Source organism: Solanum verrucosum, unplaced genomic scaffold (genome assembly GCF_900185275.1).
Source record: "Solanum verrucosum unplaced genomic scaffold, falcon-dt-bn FXZP01000060.1, whole genome shotgun sequence".
Lineage (NCBI taxonomy): Eukaryota > Viridiplantae > Streptophyta > Magnoliopsida > Solanales > Solanaceae > Solanum > Solanum verrucosum.
The window spans coordinates 8,866,915-8,882,115 of record NW_026020129.1 but is presented as its reverse complement, the minus strand read 5'-3'; the positions used below and the strand labels follow the sequence as shown (position 1 = coordinate 8,882,115).

Here is a 15,201-nt window from a genome sequence, read left to right as displayed (position 1 = left end):
TCGCAACATGCGTGAGAGTTAATTTTTCAGACGATCATTCAACTTGGTGTATAATATGAGAAAATTATAAAACTTAAGTTAGAGACAAATGGTGTTTAAGAATTTTACGTGCCACATATCTGAATTAATTGGATCTGTAATATTCGGATATCAAATGATTGAATTGAGCTAGACATTATGTTTTAGGTTCGGTGATGATATAATTCAAACGATAACCTCTCAATGTATGTGAAGTTAAAACGGGCAATATGTGTCATGAATTTGAATCGTGATTAAACATGACGAAAAGAAATGAAAAAATATTGATGAAGACACCAAATTGCCTTTTGCTTTACATTTGTCATTATTTATATTAATTTTCTTGGATTTTTCAAATAGCATACCGTACTACCGTATTTACTTTTCAACAAATTTGTTGAGTTAAAAGGAAAATGTAAAATCCTTTAAAATTAAAGTACACAAAAATCCAACATGTGAAAGCAACATCTAATAATAAAAAACTTATTAGTGTAAAAAATACCAAAAGGAATGAAATGAGTAAGTTGGTAATTTTTAATACTATACAATGATGTCCAGTGTAGTCTTCTCGTGCAACTGGGATAAAATGTACGCAGACCTTATCCTACCTTTGTGGGTAGAAAAATTATTTTTGATATATACTCGATTTAAATTATTTTTGATAGACACTCGATTTAAATTTAAAACGATTTGAGAAATAGTGTAATTAATAACACTATAATTCCAACATTTTAGGAAGGTTTATGTAACCAGCTCAAAAGTTAAAAACGGAAATAGTTTAAAATGTAAATTATTTTGATTAAATCAAGTGATATATATAGTAAGAAATTGAGGTATTTGAAAGAAAAAAGAAACAAAACGATCTCACATATATAAGAAAGGACCTTGAAGAGAATTAATGACTTGAAAATAGTGCGTCTACAATCATTCAATGGAATGAAAGCATGACATGTTATGATCCAACTAAGAGCCTGTTTGGATTGGATTAAAAAAAACTCTTTTAAGTCAAAAATAAAAAATTAAACTGAAATGACTTTTAAGTCAAAAAATAAAAAGTAGGGGGAGTTCTACTTTTGGTTTTTGACTTATTTTAAGTCATTTTTTACCTTGCCAAACACTTTTCAACTTATTTTAAGTCATTTTTGACTTATTTTAAATTATTTTTTTATATTTATCAAACACTTGTAGAAGTAAAAAATTGACTTAAAAATAGGTTTGACCAACTTTTAAGCTAATTCAAACACCCTCTAACGATGTAGTACAATAATTTAAAGCAATGAAGACATGAGACATGTTAGAATCCAAGTTGGGCTACATTATACCGAGCCTCAAAAAACATGAGTATCACATAAACTTAGGTTATGTTTTATGAAATCATTTATTTTCCTCCTTTTCTAATATGAGATTCGTTTAGAGTAATATCATGTTAGAATAAAAAATAATTTCATCAAGAAAAAAGAATGGAAAATGAAAATGAAAGGTCAAGAGGAAGTGACAAGGAGAGGCCAAACATTAATAATAATGTTATGGTTACTTAATTAGGCCTAGCTACATCTAGAACATGTGTTGTCCCTACATGATGGTTAGTTTCTATAAATGACATTATATTTGATTAGTAAATAGATAGAGCCAAACACACTTTTTCTTCGTTGAATAATCAAAAGTGGTCCCAACTTTACCAGTTCTAAAGGTGTATTAATTAATAAATTTATTTGAATTTAAGCGATCGTGATATGACTTCGATAATACTTTCTCCGTCTCATTCTATGTGGCACCATTTCCTCTTTGGTCAGTCTAAAAAAAATGTCACATTTTCTAATATGGTAAGTATTTAAATGTACAATTTCTCTTTTACCCTTGTTGGTCCCACTTAATCTTAAAATAATACTCCAATACATTTATGAAGAGAGAGAAAAGTGAGTCTACTTTGTAAAGGACAATTTGATAAACATTTTAAAGTCTTCATTTATTTCTTAAAATCTGTGCCCGATTAAATGTTGCCACATAAAATGGGACGGAGGGAGTATAATGATTGACTTGGATGGGAAGGAAATGTACGATAAACAATAATTTTACTGACTCGATCTAAAAAAATTGAATCATAAGGCTATTTTCTTACTCCTATAATTATGGAGTACGTGCTTTTATTCCATTGCAACCATAAGGCTTCTAAACTCATAATATAAAATCATTTATATTTTTATTTGTCAAAATCTTGTTATCAATAAAGTATATTTATGATACAGGGGCGGCTGGTTAGGCTTAAGGAAAAGTCCTTTGCCTTAGACTCTCAATTTTAGGGGCTCCATTTTTTAGTTAATTAGGTAAGATTAAATTTAAAAAATAAAATAAAATGAAGACAATAATAAATACAAACGGCTGGAAAAAAAATGCAAACGGTTGGGAAAAAAATGCAAACGGCTGAAGTGATATCTACGAGTTATAACTCTGACTTTTTAACTTTCCAATAAAAAGTTGTGTACTTTTTTCTTAATGTACAAGTTATTTTTTTTTCTAATTTTTTTTTTATATATTCTATCCTCCTCCCTTCCTCTCTTCTATTTATTCTCACTTCTCTTCTCTAAATTCCAATCTTACATCTCTCTTATTCAAAGTTTAAGAATTTACTTGTTCTATTGATAACTTATATTTTAAATTTGGAGAAAAATATATTGCAACAGCCCAAATCATTTAGAGTTGATTACTTCTTATACATAGTAGACCAAGCCATCTTTTCACTTCAAAATAGATTTGAACAATTTGAAGTATATGAAAATATTTTTGGTTTTTTGGGAAGAAATTGAGATCATTTGATGATGAGAATTTTAAAAAAATATTGTTTTAATCTTGAATGTTCCTTAAAACATAATACTCACTCCGATATTGACGGTTTAGACTTATTTTTTGAATTAAAAATGTTAAGGGAAATCATAAAAGTAGAAGACAATACTCTAATTGAGATACTCAATCAAATAAAAAGACTTGATTCTTTTCCAAATGCTTACATTGCTTATCGAATAATGTTAACAATTCCCGTAATAGTCGCCTCAACTGAAAGAAGTTTTTAAAAATAAAAAATAAAAAAATCTTATTTAAGATCGACAGTGTCTCAAGAAAGATTAAGTGGTTTGGCTATATTATTGATTGAAAAAGAATTATTAGAAGAGTTTGACTACGCTAAAATTATTAACAATTTTGCATCTAAAAAAAATAGAAAAATAGATTTAAAATAAATATATTTATAATTTTTTTAAGGCCTCTAGTTTGAGTTTGGCCTTAGGCCACCATCGGATTTGAGCCGCCCCTGATATGATATGATATGAATATAAATTTGAATATGAATATGAAAGCAACTAGCTCCTACATACCCCGCCCCCACACACACCAAAAAATGTTCCTAGTAAATATGTCTTTTTTTGGTTTTCGTGATTTTTTTTCTAATAACATAACCTCAGTATTTTTAAGTTTGATTTGGATCACATATAGTATAATAAGTCAATAATAAATACTTTTTAAGTTTGATTTTGGATCGCATATAATATAATAAGTTGATAATAAATACTTTTTAAGTTTAATTTTGGATCACATATAATATAATAAGTCGATAATTATGATTTACTGATCGACTTTAACGTATATATTAATGATTAGAATTTATGATTTCGATAAGAATGAAAACTCTTGCATGTTTAAAATGAATAAAATTGTCTAGTATGGGCCAAAAACGACATGTTCATCAGAGTTGCATGTGATAATAGCATATTGGCTAGATAACAATCGAATCTTTGTGAGTCAGTATGTGTTTTTGTCTATCTTATTATTAAAATAAAATAGATATTGGATGAATTATTTTCATCATTTCGAATAATTGTTGCATAAAAAATGCTACTGAAAATGTACTTATTGATTTGGGTAATTATGAGTTCAAACAAATATGGATTGTGGTGCGGTGGTGAAATTTCTTCATTATTAATTAGAGATATTGAATTTGAGCTTTAGGTATGAAAAAAATCATGTTGAGAATGTCACCCACAAATATGAAGTGTAGTGCGAGATCTGAAATATGAAATAATACACTGACATATTTATTAAGAAAATAATAATTGATATGACTATATATATTTTACACACTACCCTTATTGATTAATGTTAATTAGTATTATGTATTGAGAAATGATTTGAAATATACATAATTAATATTAAGAAAAAATATAGAAAAAAATAATTATCTTTTCTTAATAGATAAAAATGAAAATCTATTTATAATGTTACTTCTTTTTAACACGCTATTACTTGTAATAATATACAATAATTATAATAATGAGATCGATGCATTCACTTCTTTTTATTTTGATTAGTTGAGCTTTAATACTAATATCGATATCAATTGAGAATTTTTTTTTAAAAAAATCAACAATTATAATGTAATTTTGTCATACTGTGTGCCCCGCCAAAATACTTTTTTTTTTTTCACGTGGTACAAAATAGTGCAGAATAAGAAAGAACGCCACTAAAGTAATTATAGACCCAAATCACATGCATTTGAAAAGTCATATTTGCTGTTTTTTCTTATTTAGTTAATGTAATCACATGTTTATAGTTAGAATTTCCTTCATCCACATTAATTCAACTCAAACCTTTTACTTTCATAAATTAATCAATACAACATTTGAGTTGATAAGCATTCTCATGATGTGATGTTTAATAACAATACTAGTACATGTTTATTATAAGATAAAATGTTTTATAAACATTTTAACTGTATTATATTTGATTTTCAATGTTTGTGAGTGCAAGAAATAACCGTATCAATAACTTATGTTGAATTCTTTTTAAAAAATCCATTATTGATATATAACTTCCATTTGCATATTTCATAGTTTTAATTTTTTTTATCCAAATAAAAATATTCAAAATATTATGTTTTGAGTGAACTAAAATTTTATTAATATACCATTTAATTTTCATATTGAAAATAAATAAAGTTAGTTATTCATTATTCAAATGTAGATATCCAAGGACATTTTAATAATTCAGATTTAGGAGGCTTTAAAATAAAGGCTTAAAGGAGAAACAAAAAGAGAAGATCGCCACGGGTGATTGTGCTCTTTTCTTAATCAGAGATATCGGATTAAGTCTCGTGTATGCACCAATTTGGAATAATTGATCTCAGACTTGAGTTTCAATGTGGGTATAAACACGAGTTTTAATACAAATATCAAATATTAGGTATCATGTATTATAGAAAAAAAGAAAAGAAAAAAAAAAGGGGAGATCTCGTGTGCTGAGTCATTTTAACAGCCATATACTCCCTTCTCACATCTTTCAACACCTCCTCCTTCGATCAATCAATCAAATTCTCCAAATCTCCTTATTATATACTCCAGCTCCCATACACAGAGAGAGAGAGTATTTCGAATATTCGAATCTAAAGTTTTGTGTATCAGAAATCTCGGGAAGATTCCTAATAGCTCTCTCTGAACTTTTGCGAAATCTCGTCCAGAAAGATAGCTTTCTCTCCCTGCTCGTGTTTGTTGATGCTTATCTAAGAGCTGCTTTTGGCGAATCATCATCCTCAGGTAATGCGGAGATATGCTTTCAAAAGCAAAACGAGTTTCAGTAGTTTGAACTGAGATATGTATGCATGCGCCAGAGTGTATTGATTTGGAACTCTCAACTCTACTGCAAATTGATCATTTAAGCTGTGTTTATTGCTAAATTTTGGAATTTTGTTTATTCGAATTTTGACTAGAACGGCGTGGCTGTTGAAGTATCTGCCTACTCCATTGGTTTGAGCTAATATCCTGTATTTTTTTAATAAAATTTTTTGTTGATTGAAATATCTGTCAACTTCGACGCTGTGTACTACTGGTATTCCTCTTTAATTCGGTGTTTTTGATTGGAATTTTGGGATTTCTTTTCGATTTTTCTCTAGAATGGCTTAATTTTTTTCTTTTGTTGCGAGTGAGCTTCTACGTTTTTTTTTTAATGTGACTGAGTATTCAGCTCGATTGATGTGTGTGATGTTGTTTGGTTTCGACTTTTATGCGTGTGTAAATGTTTTTTCTAATGGTTGTGGTAGTAGTTGTTGTGCTGACCTGCAATTAAGATGTCTAACTGTGTAAGTATGTGAGTTTTATGCACGTTGAAATGTAAATGGTCATTATAATGCTATTCAGATTTGGTATTGATTGTTAGGCCCAATAATTTCATCTCAGGAATTTGTCATTTATTGATATGGTTGTAACTTGTAAGGTCTCTAGTCCTAGAGGCAGTAAACCTGGTATAGTCTCTCTGCACAATATTGATTTTATGACGGCCAAAAAAGAGGGGAAAAAAGGATTAGTATGGAAATAACATGGTTATATATGAGAGTGTAAGCTTTGGCATAACGTGTGAGGAAAGAAAATTGCCTAGTGCGGCTTACTTCTCCTGTGTGGTCTGTGAGCTATTGCACATGAGTGGGTTTACACTGTGCACACTCAAAGAGGTAACTGCTACAGGTTCCCTTGTCATAAAAAAAAAAATTGCTGCAAGAATATGAAGCAGTTATTCACCCAGAGATCTCTTCAGACTCAAAATTTGCCAAAAAGTTTTCAAAATCTTGACTGATATAATTGTCATTTTAGTTCTGCATAAATTACAGTAGTTAAGCATTTCTCTTCAATTGTGAAGCTGACCTGTCATGTTTTCTTTTTGTATGAAATCGGGGGATGTTCCGAAGAAAATGTGTTATTTGATTATATTAATTAAAACTATGCATGAAGAATGTGCAACTTAACTTCCGCCACTGTGGACAATGCTTGGCCTCAAACTTGAACTAATAATTTCTTTTCCTCTGGATTTGTCTCTGTTTCATAAGTTTTTGTTAGCATATTATGATTTGTTGACCCATAATAGATTATGTGTAGTAAACTATGGTTTGGTGATGCACATCAATTATGCATTACAGAAGATTTCATTCTCCAAAACCATAGCAAGAATTTGACACCTATAGGTGATCAACTGTTTCAGTAAGAATTGTGCTAAATTGAAATGGGATTGGTGTGATTACCTTCTCAATTTTCATCAGCCAAACAGTTCTAGCTTTATGGTACTTGAAACAGTTTCTCATTGTCCAATTTTCTGCTTGTCTTTTTCTTTTTTAAAAAAACTGATGTCCTTGTCTTTCTCCTTTTCTTTTGGTTATACAGTGAAAAATGGTTGCTTTTGGAAAAAAGTTGAAGGACAGACAGATCCAAGAATGGCAAGGGTATGCTGAACATCCCTTATATAGACCTAGTTGTTGTAGCGTTCTTTCATTTAAACTTGCTGGAAACTAGAGCATGCATTTTCTTTCGCTGGTTTACATTTGTGATTTGACTACACGAGGTAATTTCCATGGGAGCATTTCAACTTGCTACATTTGAGAGTAGTTTTTCCAGTGCTAATACAGTTTAAATGAGTGACATGTAGTGAAATCGTAACATCTGCTGTATAACAGTAGAACACAATCGCTGTAAAGAAGATCTGGACAGTGTCTTAACTGCAAATTAAATGAGTGACTGTTAAATTTCAGAAAAAAACAGCTAGCAAACTTGTGGGAGGGTTAAGGAAACACATTACTTTGTGATAATAAAGAGACAAGACAGACTTATGTAGAGACATGTGAAGGGAAATAGCTAAACAAAGAAATATATTAGACCCTACCTCCTTAAGGAAAGGAAACAAGGAAAATCAAAAAAACTTTGCATTGAATCCAGAGACATTTGTTTGTTTTGTCAGAATTGACTGGTTTTTGTATACTTGATGAGCTTTATTTTTTTTAACTTTCCAGATATTACATCAACTACAAATTAATGAAGAAAAAGGTTAAGCAGTACGATAACCAAATTAAAGCTGGATCACTCGATCGTCGACATGTTCTTAAGGATTTCTCACGGATGCTAGACAATCAGGTAAGAATATGAGGGTTGTGCACTAGCATCTCTTATGTGCATATCAGCCAAATCAGGTTAGGGTTGGTTTGTTGATCTTTTCTGACAGATTTTCCTAACATTTTGTACTATAAGAGTAAGTTATGAGGCTCACCAATGCATTTGTTATTCTTTAAACAAAAGTTTGATCTCTCTTGAAGTACCTAGTCCTACTTCAACTGAATCAGGTAAACTAGCTGCAAGTTCTTTTAGGTGACTGAAAAAGGCACCCCTTCTCCCAAATACTGACTATGTGCCGAGTTTCTTCGAGAGTGATTATTCAGTCTCATCTGAATAATTAGCATGTTATGGAACCCTCATCTATTTTCCGCCTCCTCTTCCCTGGGAGAGCAGTCATGGTTCAGTCCATGCCTTCTTCCATGCTTGTTTCTTTCTTCTGGCTATTGTGTCTTCTCTCCCCTCCCCAGCTCTCTGTTTGTGTTCTGAATAGGGATTTGGATAGGTCAATCGTCAATGGCAGTCTTCAGGAATTAGCCTGATTTTTTCTGTTTGCTAATACCTTATTCATGTAGTGGTTAAAAGGATGCTCCTTATAGGGAAGAAACATTCTGTCACACTGTGGGATCTATATCTTTACTTAAGAAGGAAAACATGAAAGCGTGTGTAATTTTCTTAACTCATGCAGATTGAAAGAATTGTTCTGTTTATGTTGGAACAACAAGGATTGCTGGCGAGCAGGATATCTGATCTTAATAAACAGCAAGAGTCTCTTCAAGAACAGCCTGATATATCCAAAATAATTGAGTTGCGAGAATCTTATAGAGATGTGGGACGTGATCTTCTGAAGCTTCTTTTTTTCGTTGAAATAAATGCCATTGGATTGCGGAAGATCCTCAAGAAATTTGACAAACGTTTTGGGTATCGATTCACTGATTATTATGTCAAAACCCGGGCTAATCATCCTTATTCCCAACTTCAGCAAGTTTTCAAGCATGTGGTAATATGATAAACTCAACTATAGCTACTTTATTTTATTCATCTTCTTCTACTAGTAATAACATGACTGCTGCAGTTCTATAGCATCAACTACTACTGCAATTTCTAGTTGGCATTTTTAATGAGGAAAACTAAAAAAAATATTGAATCTTCAGTATTCGTGATGAGAAAATGTGTGTTTCCTTCAGAAATTTGATACATTTGTCCAAGAGAAAAATCTCACTGACAAATGACTATAGTTCAAGGTTGGCGCTACTGACCATGAATGCTGATTGCAGGGGCTAGGGGCAGTTGTTGGAGCAATATCTCGTAATCTTGCTGATCTTCAGGACCGTCAGGGAAGCTACTTGTCAATTTATGACCAGCCTTCTCTTCCGCTCCAGGTTTTTCTCTATATCCGTTGATCTTTTCGTATTATGCTGATTTCGTAAATCCTCTGTGCATCTTAGTTTCTTGAACAAATAATTTTGAGGCTTTCCCTACTGTATTCTTATATATTAAATTGTTTTGCAGGATTCTGTTGTTGATTCATTGCAAGCAGCTGTTGATAGATTAAGTCATTCAACAAACTTCCTTAACTTTTTGGCCCAACATGCACTTATCATGCAAGAAGAGTTTCCAACTCCTGTTGAGGAACAAGTTGATGATCAGAGATACCATTTTATGTCACTTATCTTAAACTTGGCAAATACCTTCCTTTATATGGTCAATACATATATCATTGTTCCAACAGCAGATGATTATTCTATGAGCCTTGGTGCTGCTGCAACAGTTTGTGGGATTGTGATCGGTGCCATGGCTGTTGCACAGATCTTTTCCTCTGTGTATTTCAGTGCTTGGTCAAACAGGTCTTATTTCAGACCTCTGGTATTTAGCAGTATAGTTCTCTTTGTGGGGAATATCATGTATGCACTGGCTTATGATCTCAAATCAATACCAGTTCTCCTTATTGGTCGAATATTTTGTGGGTAGGTCTCTCTCTCTCTCTCTTCCCAAATCTGTGCACTTATGCATGTGTTACATGCACATGGTAATCTGTGATGAATATTTTAGATATTTATTTGGAATATTTTAGGGGTGATGGTAGGGTGTGGAGAGAAGAATTTAACATCTTTTAGACAACTAATCTTCCGTTATGTCAAAGATGAAAATTGTGCTGAATTGATTTTGGAGAGTGATCTGAGGACTTCAAAGGAAGTTTTTTGTGTTTAATAATTTTTAACAACTTCACATAATATACTTTAGTTGCAGCATGCTAGGATAATCGTCAGTTGATTCTCGTGTATCAGTGGAAGTAAAACATTTTTTTTGGGAACCAGGTAAACTAACCACCTTCAGTCTGGAATACTACAGGGTCATATGAGCGAAGATTCAAATGAAATGATATTAGTGAATTCAGTAAACCATTTGCTTGCCCATCTTCATACTACATTCTCATTTCATTCCATCTCCATTTTGTTCTTGAATTTGCAGTTTGGGTTCTGCCAGAGCAGTGAACCGACGTTACATCAGTGACTGTGTACCCCTTAAAATCCGGATGCAAGCTTCAGCTGGATTTGTCAGTGCTAGCGCTCTTGGGATGGCATGTGGCCCTGCACTTGCTGGGTTACTCCAAACTAATTTTAAGATTTACAAGTTGACATTCAATCAAGATACTTTGCCTGGTTGGCTCATGGCTTTTGCATGGTTAGTCTATTTGATATGGTTGTGGATCTCATTCAGAGAACCTGCTACTGAAACTGAAGTGAACACTAGTCCTCAAGAACCTGCTAATAATGGTATGTTGAACTTTTTGTTGCATGGTATTGGCATGATCTTGTCTCTTGTAGATAAGAAGGTATGGAGGTTGAGCATTAGGGTAAAAGGTTGGTAGGTAGACGAGAGTTGTCATATTTTATGTGGGAGAGACACGGGGCTAGCCTCCCCTCCTTATTCGTAACCATATTTAGGAATCACATATTTTCTTTGTTATTTAATGTTTATTACTATTTGTTGCTCTATTTGCTTTGTATCCTGTTTTTTGCTATCTTATTTTCTTATAATCATGCTTTGAATTCTTCTTTTCTTTTGAGCCGAGGGTCTATGGTCCACAACCTCTCTACCCATAAAGGTACCCATAAATTAGATCAACCAGGGAAACAAGTTTGTCGAAATGGAAGAGCAGGAATGCTTATGGTTAACCCTTTTTTTTTGTACCAGTAGAAAATGATGTCCTTGAAAATGGCATTACACAACCATTGCTCTTAAAAGTGGAGGACAATCAACAAGATGATGAGAATGACCAAGAATATGATGAGAGTGAAGAAGCTCCTGAGGAATCTCGTCGGCCAGCCAACTCTATAGCTGAAGCATACAGATTACTTACACCTTCGGTGAAGGTAAGTTTCCAACTCTGGATAGAGTCCATTGAGCAAAAAATTTTATTTATTTATATTGCTTGCATTCCTGCTTAATGGCTGTTTTTCTCTTGGGAGTTATCCACAACTTGCTCCCTTATGTTTGTTGAACTTTGGAATTCTTCATTTTTGTGAAGATTGTGATAATGATGCCAAAGACGAAATAAGGACAGTAAGTAGGACATGAATGTAGTTTATCATAATATATATACCTATAATACAGACGGAGATTAACAATGGTGATTTGCATATTGAAAGCTGTGCATGGTTAGTACATAATCTTGTCTTACTAGAAATGAAAATACAACTGGCAAGTAACTGTATGTCTGATTGGGCAGTGCCTTCTAATCATAGCCAAGAGAGAAATCAAGAAAAAAGGAGAAGAAAATGAAAAGGATGGATCACTCTTTGTATGCATATGGAAAAAAAATAAGCATATTACGTATAGTTTAATTATGCTGTAAGATTTTAACTTTAAATGAATGGTGACTGGACTCTTTCATCTTTCCAGGTTCAATTATTAATCTACTTCATGCTGAAATATGCTATGGAGGTTTTACTTTCAGAATCCAGTGTTGTTACGACATATTACTTTAGCTGGTCAACGGGCACTGTGGCAATTTTTCTTGCATGTCTTGGCCTCACAGTTCTTCCAATAAATGTTGTAGTTGGGAGCTACATAAGTAATATGTTTGAAGACAGGTAATATCTTTTGCACCACAACATGCTTTGGTGCTTACTTTCTGGACACGAGGCTAGATTTTCTAAAATTTTCCTGGATATAAATTTTTGGTGCTCAATTGATGTATTATAATGAGAATGGAATTCTAAAACTACTACTATTATGTATTTATGTTGAATATTTGCTATGGGATTCTGATAGTTTCTTCGGCTTGCAGGCAAATTTTGTTGGTATCTGAAATTATGGTTTTTCTTGGTATACTTGGGAGCTTTCATATTGTAAGCCCATACACTGTGCCACAATATGTCTGCTCTGGGCTTATAATGTTTGTAGCTGCTGAAGTGTTAGAAGGTAAGACCTCTCCCGTCCTATTCTTTTTTCCTCATTAAGAGACATATGTGTTGTCGACGGAACCTATCAATATGACGAAGCAAAATAAGGTTACTAGCTCTGAGTGGCTAGTGAACTGAATTAGAGTGGTATCATAATATTCTAGATTCTCTCAATAATTCTAGGTTTCTTTTCCATTTCTGTCTATAATGAACTACTAGTTCAAAGATGATATTTTTTAAACTCTTCCGATAATCAACCTAGTCTTTGATTTCAGACTAGGATTAGTGGTTTACATCATCATAACTTGGATAAGTGGATCCGTTACTGGGTGACGTATGTCTTTATATTTACTTACTCCTTAAAAGAATGCTCTCCTAGAAAACTGATTCAGAGACCTTAAGAACTCTTTTGAAGTAGTTTTAAAACCTCATTTCTTATAATAGAAATAAGATTTTCCATCTAAGTGGATTAAGGCACAGATACTAATTGATGAAAAAAGACAAGTTGGACTTTTCACTACTGATTCCTTCCATTATATCTTCAATGATGAGCCTAACCCTGCTGAATGTATCTTTCTTAACCATTCTTGAATTGGACAAACCGAACTCTCTAGCATAAACTATGAATAATTCAATCGTGATGATGTCTGGTATTTTCTGTCATGTTTTACACTACTTGCATTCTTAATTTCTCTATTTATTTGGTTGACGTTATCAGGTGTCAATCTATCGCTCCTCTCTCGAGTAATGTCATCCAGACTTTCTCGTGGAACCTACAATGGGGGTCTCTTGTCAACAGAAGCTGGCACATTTGCTCGGGTGATTGCAGATGTAACCATAACCCTTGCTGGGTATTTGGGACAGAGTAAGCTCTTGAACGTCACACTCCTCCCTTCACTTTTGATTTGTCTAGCCTCCATTATCGCGACCTGTTACACGTACAATTCTCTTTACTGAGCTCCTTTTGGATTCTTAAAATGTAGTCGACCATTATAGCATTATCACCCTCAATTCTTTTCCACCTCCCTTTCTAGTTCATTAGCTGAGTTGTCCTTGTGTAGGTACTTTTTCCCCATGTGTAATATTGATGTAAATTTTCCGTTAATAACTAGTTCATTGATTTCTTTACTTTTAACTAGGCTCTTATTATTCAATATCTGTCTTGTTTGTCCTATGGGAAATTTCTTTCCATGCAACTAAAATATTGAGCTGTTGTTAATTCATGTGGGAATTTAATAGGAATTACATACTTCATAGAAGTAATTGTGTCACGAATTTATTTGCACCTGTATTTACGCCAAAATGCAAGACAACTGGCTTTTATACACACATTTATTTCTTTAACTATGAGTAGATAGTGTCTATTCTTACTTTAATTTTGTACCATTCAATTATTGTGGTTAAATTGTTTGGTCCGATTAAACATTGGATGTGGGTAAGTATTTAACACAGGTATGATGTGACACCATAGCTTTGGGATGAGAATCAATACTGACAGAGATATTGGGTATATAAGTAAATAAAATTTAATCCTTAGTGTTGTTGTTTAAAGACATGCGAGCCTAAGTCTAGAACAAACAATAACCACTAGCAGATTGAACTGAGCTCAAATCTCTTGTTGTTTTTGCCAATGTAAAACTCTTATCCTAAGCTAGGGTGTCGATGTATGGTGCGGTTAAAATTACTCCTTTCTTTTTTGGTTTATTTTAAAAGGAACAACATTTTTTTTTATATTCTAATACTTCAGACTTATGTCATTCTTTTAGAAAAAAAAAGTTTCACTACGATGGGAAGTAGCAATTACGTGCCACCTCAACCTAGCTTACCCCATTTAATTAATTTCGACGGTCAATCTGCCAACTATTTGTGTCGTTAATTGACAAAAATTTTAATTGTCCTCGTACAAACTGACAATACTATGCTTAAAAGAAAAAAGAACCACCAATTTAGTATGACGATCATGGCCTTTCGAGAAGGTTCATGGAACTAGTATCGACTTCTTACGTCGTTAGCTGGATTTAGACATAAAAATTGTGAAATTTGAAGTTATCCAACTTCTTTAGCATTGGCTCAATGAGTCCGTATTGGAAGGGGACAATTGTTCAACTGGTCTATATTTACCATACACAGTATTCTCATTAATTAGATGTCTCGAATTTGAATTCTCAAAATTTTAAAATTTCTAGTAGGGAACGTTTTCCCTTTGCCATACACGACACTAATTTGGATTTACAATATGTATTGTTTAAACAAAAAACAAAAAAGCTGATCTACATTTTAGAGTTGACAACTTTGTAGAAGTGTATGAATAGAGTAATATAAGTTTATAGAAGCCAATTAAGATTGTATTAAATAATATTTGGTCCCCCAACCTTTATTTTTTGTGTGGTCAATTTAGATCTTTTGTTGCTCTACAATTCATGGTTGGAAGTTGAGTTGTACTAGTTAGACACCAATAAAACTTGACTACATATTCATAAATTTTGATGACTTATTTTCAATTGTCATTTTTCAAATTGGGACCCTTGAAAAGAATTAGAGATGAAAAAAATTAGTATTTCACCGCCAATCTATACACTCTTTATTTAGTATAGCATTTGGTATTAATGAAAAGAGGTTGGTTGAAGGTTTTAGCGGTTCAAAACTCAGCAGAGACAAAAAACACTAGGTGATTCTTCTCATCTGTTTTAGCTTTGATGAATAGAGTTATCTTGTTGGTGGGTGTAATTAGTCGAGGTACGAGAAAACTGGCCGAACATCAAACGCCTTTAAAAACAAGGTTGGTTGAAACATAAAATATGAACAATAATTAATAAATGCATTGTGACCTCAAACTCAAAATAGAGAGAGATTGAGTTATG

General features: G+C 32.7%; 1 protein-coding gene across 3 annotated transcripts; it reads left to right on the top strand.

The window, feature by feature from the left end:
* Positions 1-5,284: 5,284 nt before the first annotated feature.
* Positions 5,285-13,472, top strand: LOC125826367 (SPX domain-containing membrane protein At4g22990-like). Of its 3 annotated transcripts, none has more exons than XM_049505672.1 (11): positions 5,285-5,597; positions 7,212-7,270; positions 7,835-7,955; positions 8,620-8,931; positions 9,209-9,313; positions 9,444-9,898; positions 10,404-10,708; positions 11,130-11,308; positions 11,838-12,028; positions 12,226-12,359; positions 13,059-13,472. In XM_049505672.1, the coding sequence occupies exons 2-11, from the start codon at positions 7,218-7,220 to the stop codon at positions 13,295-13,297; spliced, it is 2,094 nt and encodes a 697-aa protein (XP_049361629.1). In that variant the 5' UTR covers positions 5,285-5,597; positions 7,212-7,217; the 3' UTR covers positions 13,298-13,472. The 3 variants fall into 3 exon arrangements, with proteins under 3 accessions (XP_049361629.1, XP_049361631.1, XP_049361630.1); XM_049505674.1 differs by having other exon boundaries at positions 11,133-11,308; positions 13,059-13,423; XM_049505673.1 differs by lacking the exon at positions 5,285-5,597 and adding an exon at positions 6,938-7,111 and having other exon boundaries at positions 13,059-13,422.
* The last annotated feature ends 1,729 nt before the right edge of the window (positions 13,473-15,201 follow it).